The sequence below is a fragment of the Penaeus chinensis genome, chromosome 27 (genome assembly GCF_019202785.1).
Source record: "Penaeus chinensis breed Huanghai No. 1 chromosome 27, ASM1920278v2, whole genome shotgun sequence".
In the NCBI taxonomy this organism is placed as follows: Eukaryota; Metazoa; Arthropoda; class Malacostraca; order Decapoda; family Penaeidae; genus Penaeus; species Penaeus chinensis.
This window is the reverse complement of record NC_061845.1, coordinates 31,819,030-31,821,529: the sequence shown is the minus strand read 5'-3', so window position 1 is coordinate 31,821,529 and position 2,500 is coordinate 31,819,030. Positions and strand designations below refer to the sequence as shown.

The window sequence follows — 2,500 nt, the reverse complement described above, 5'->3', positions numbered from 1 at the left end:
CTTGAACAAGAAGCAAACACTTCTGACTGCATTGAACAAGAAGCAAGTATTCGTCAGGCAGTGTGAAGGCGCAGACGGGGCTCAGGGCAGCGAGACAAAGGCACAGGCAGAAGGAGAGAGGGAGAGGGACGGAGAGAGGCAGTGTTGTGAGGCGACCCAGCTGCGGGTACAGCGGGGCGGGCGACGGGGCTGCTGTGATGGTGGTGCTCTCGACACACATTAAAACGGTAATGTTCCACTGGTCTGTGTTGTTTACGGTGATGTTGTGCTTCCAGCCCCGTGTAACTCTATTCCCGTCCTCTGCGTGCTCGGATACACTTAGGGTGTATGCTTGTTACTGTGTAGTGTTTAAGATATGATGCTGTACAAGGGTTCGGGTTTATATTGTTTAAAAAAATGTTTTTCTGGTACCTTGTGTCTCAGAATAAGAGCAGTGTGAGCTTTGGTGCTGATGGTATTTCGAGAACTGTTCTATGGAGCCGTTCTGAGTGCTGCAGTTTTGTATTTTTTTAAAATAAAATTATAAGCCTTTATGCTTAAATGCTTTCCTGTCGTTTCAGAGAATTGGATCGGAATGAGTTTGATGGGTCGTCCGCTTACCTGTTTGTTTTATCATATGCTTTATAGTCTAAAACAATGGCACAGCAGAAAAATAAATGACTAAACACTCGGTGATGGCCACGTGGTTTATATTCTTCCCCCTTTTCCCAAAAGAAATTGGCTATTGCTGATTGAAAAAAGCCAAATATGTAATTAATTTTACAGAAATAAAGACGTAAAGGGGTGTTGTCATATACTCATACGGAACCTCAAATCTCCTTTAGAGATGATATTCACAACTAATTTGTGAATATCAATACAGTTTCTAAACAACTTTACTATAAAACAATCGAAGCCAACCACCATGAACAAGTTCTTCTTCGTCCCAGTTTCTATCATGTCACCAAATCCGTTTTCTCTCTGCAGCTGAGTCCGACTGACCCGCATGACACGACGCCTGCATAATGCTTCAAGGAAAAATACACTCTGGAATCTTATTCAATTCCTTAAACATTCGAACAAGTTTGGGGGATGACGTAGCTTGACACTATGATATACTTGTGTTGCTGTTATTCGGAATTCTTTTCGCTGGGACTCCAGTGCTGTCGTTAAAAGGATCATGGGAAAGGATATACTGTATGTAGTGGCTATTAACTGAGGAAAATACGGCAAAGGGGTACTGTGCAACGCGAGATGTGCAACAAGGGCGACGCTGCCTTCTATAGGAAACCCTGTACTAACGTATTTAATTTATTTTCATCCGTACTCGTTAGCATCGGGGAAAGCGACTCGCTGAAGCGCCGCCTTCCCCTCGCCGTGCGGGATTCCGCCTCGAGACACGGCGCCTCCAGCATGCAACAGACCAAAGGAAAAACGGCATGCTCGGTCCTGCAGTTACCTATGGACACCATGACTTCGTCGTGGGCGCCGTCCCAGGGGAACATCGGAATCCTCCACTTATTGAACACCATCACATGCTCAGTTCGGGAGGCAGACATGGCACGGCCTGCACTCCTGCATCGTCGGCGCGAAAACTCTCGCACTCCAGTATGTTTCCATCCTCCGCCGACCCTTACTGTCTCTCCACTCACAGAAGGCGGTTTTCAGAGCTCGGAAATATTTCGGAACTGTTCTTTCTGATTATGACAATAATAATCGAGGCGGGAAAATGTTCTCTGCGTAATTCCGTCCCGGCACACACACGACCGCCTCTCGACGAGCACGTCAGCGTTAGTCCAGTCGCGCACAGCCTCGGGGACGCACAGAGCGGCGGCGCCTCACGAAGGCCGCAGCGAGAGTGAGGGGAGGCGTGTCCCGGCAGGCCGGTCGGGGCCGCCGCTCGCTGCCGCCGCCCGGAGCCCAACTGGTCGTACGGCGGCGGTGCGGGTGCGTGGGAATCAACACCTGGGAACACGTGCACTTGGCGTTGCCCGCGAGATTTTGGGTGTGTTTGCTGCTCCGACAACTGGATCTGTCTGGCCGCGTTCGTTTCGCCCAGACAAAGTTTCTAACCAGCAATTTGCATATGTATAACCTTGGTTGGTTTGCGTTTGATGTAGACGGGCGATGTTAGTGTGGAAACTCGGGAGACCTGATCTACACTTCACAGAGAAAAATAATGACTGAGCGGATATTTACAAGTAAAATAAAATCGAGGAATGTAATGGAATATGCGATGCTTCACAAAATCGACAAGGCTTAAACTCGGCTACAGACCGATGATCAGCTAAATGCCGGTGTCTATTCACAACACACGGCTGTCAGCCCGGCTCCCTCAGCCCTGCCCTCGCCTCGGCTGTTGGCATTACACACCTACGTAGAATCACCACATCTCCCTCCTCTGCCTGTAATGTGGCCACTGCTCGTGATAATAACTACATTTTGAGAACAACTGCGTGTTTAATAACCATCGACTGACCGTTTCTTCCTACACATTCCCTCCATCCCTAGTTCACTGCTA

General features: G+C 48.6%; 1 protein-coding gene across 7 annotated transcripts in view; it reads right to left on the bottom strand.

Annotated features, from left to right (window-relative positions):
• Positions 1-2,500, bottom strand: part of LOC125039538 (protein CBFA2T1-like) — a 49,846-nt gene that overhangs the window by 16,070 nt on the left and 31,276 nt on the right. For 3 of the 7 annotated variants that reach the window (XM_047633578.1, XM_047633579.1, XM_047633585.1), the window contains exon 1: positions 1,439-2,500. This exon is cut by the window's right edge. The exons of the other annotated variants lie outside the window; for them this stretch is intronic. In XM_047633578.1, the coding sequence (XP_047489534.1) occupies positions 1,439-1,538 (100 nt within the window). In that variant the 5' untranslated portion in view covers positions 1,539-2,500. The remainder of the gene's footprint in view (positions 1-1,438) is intronic. 7 annotated transcript variants of the gene reach the window in all.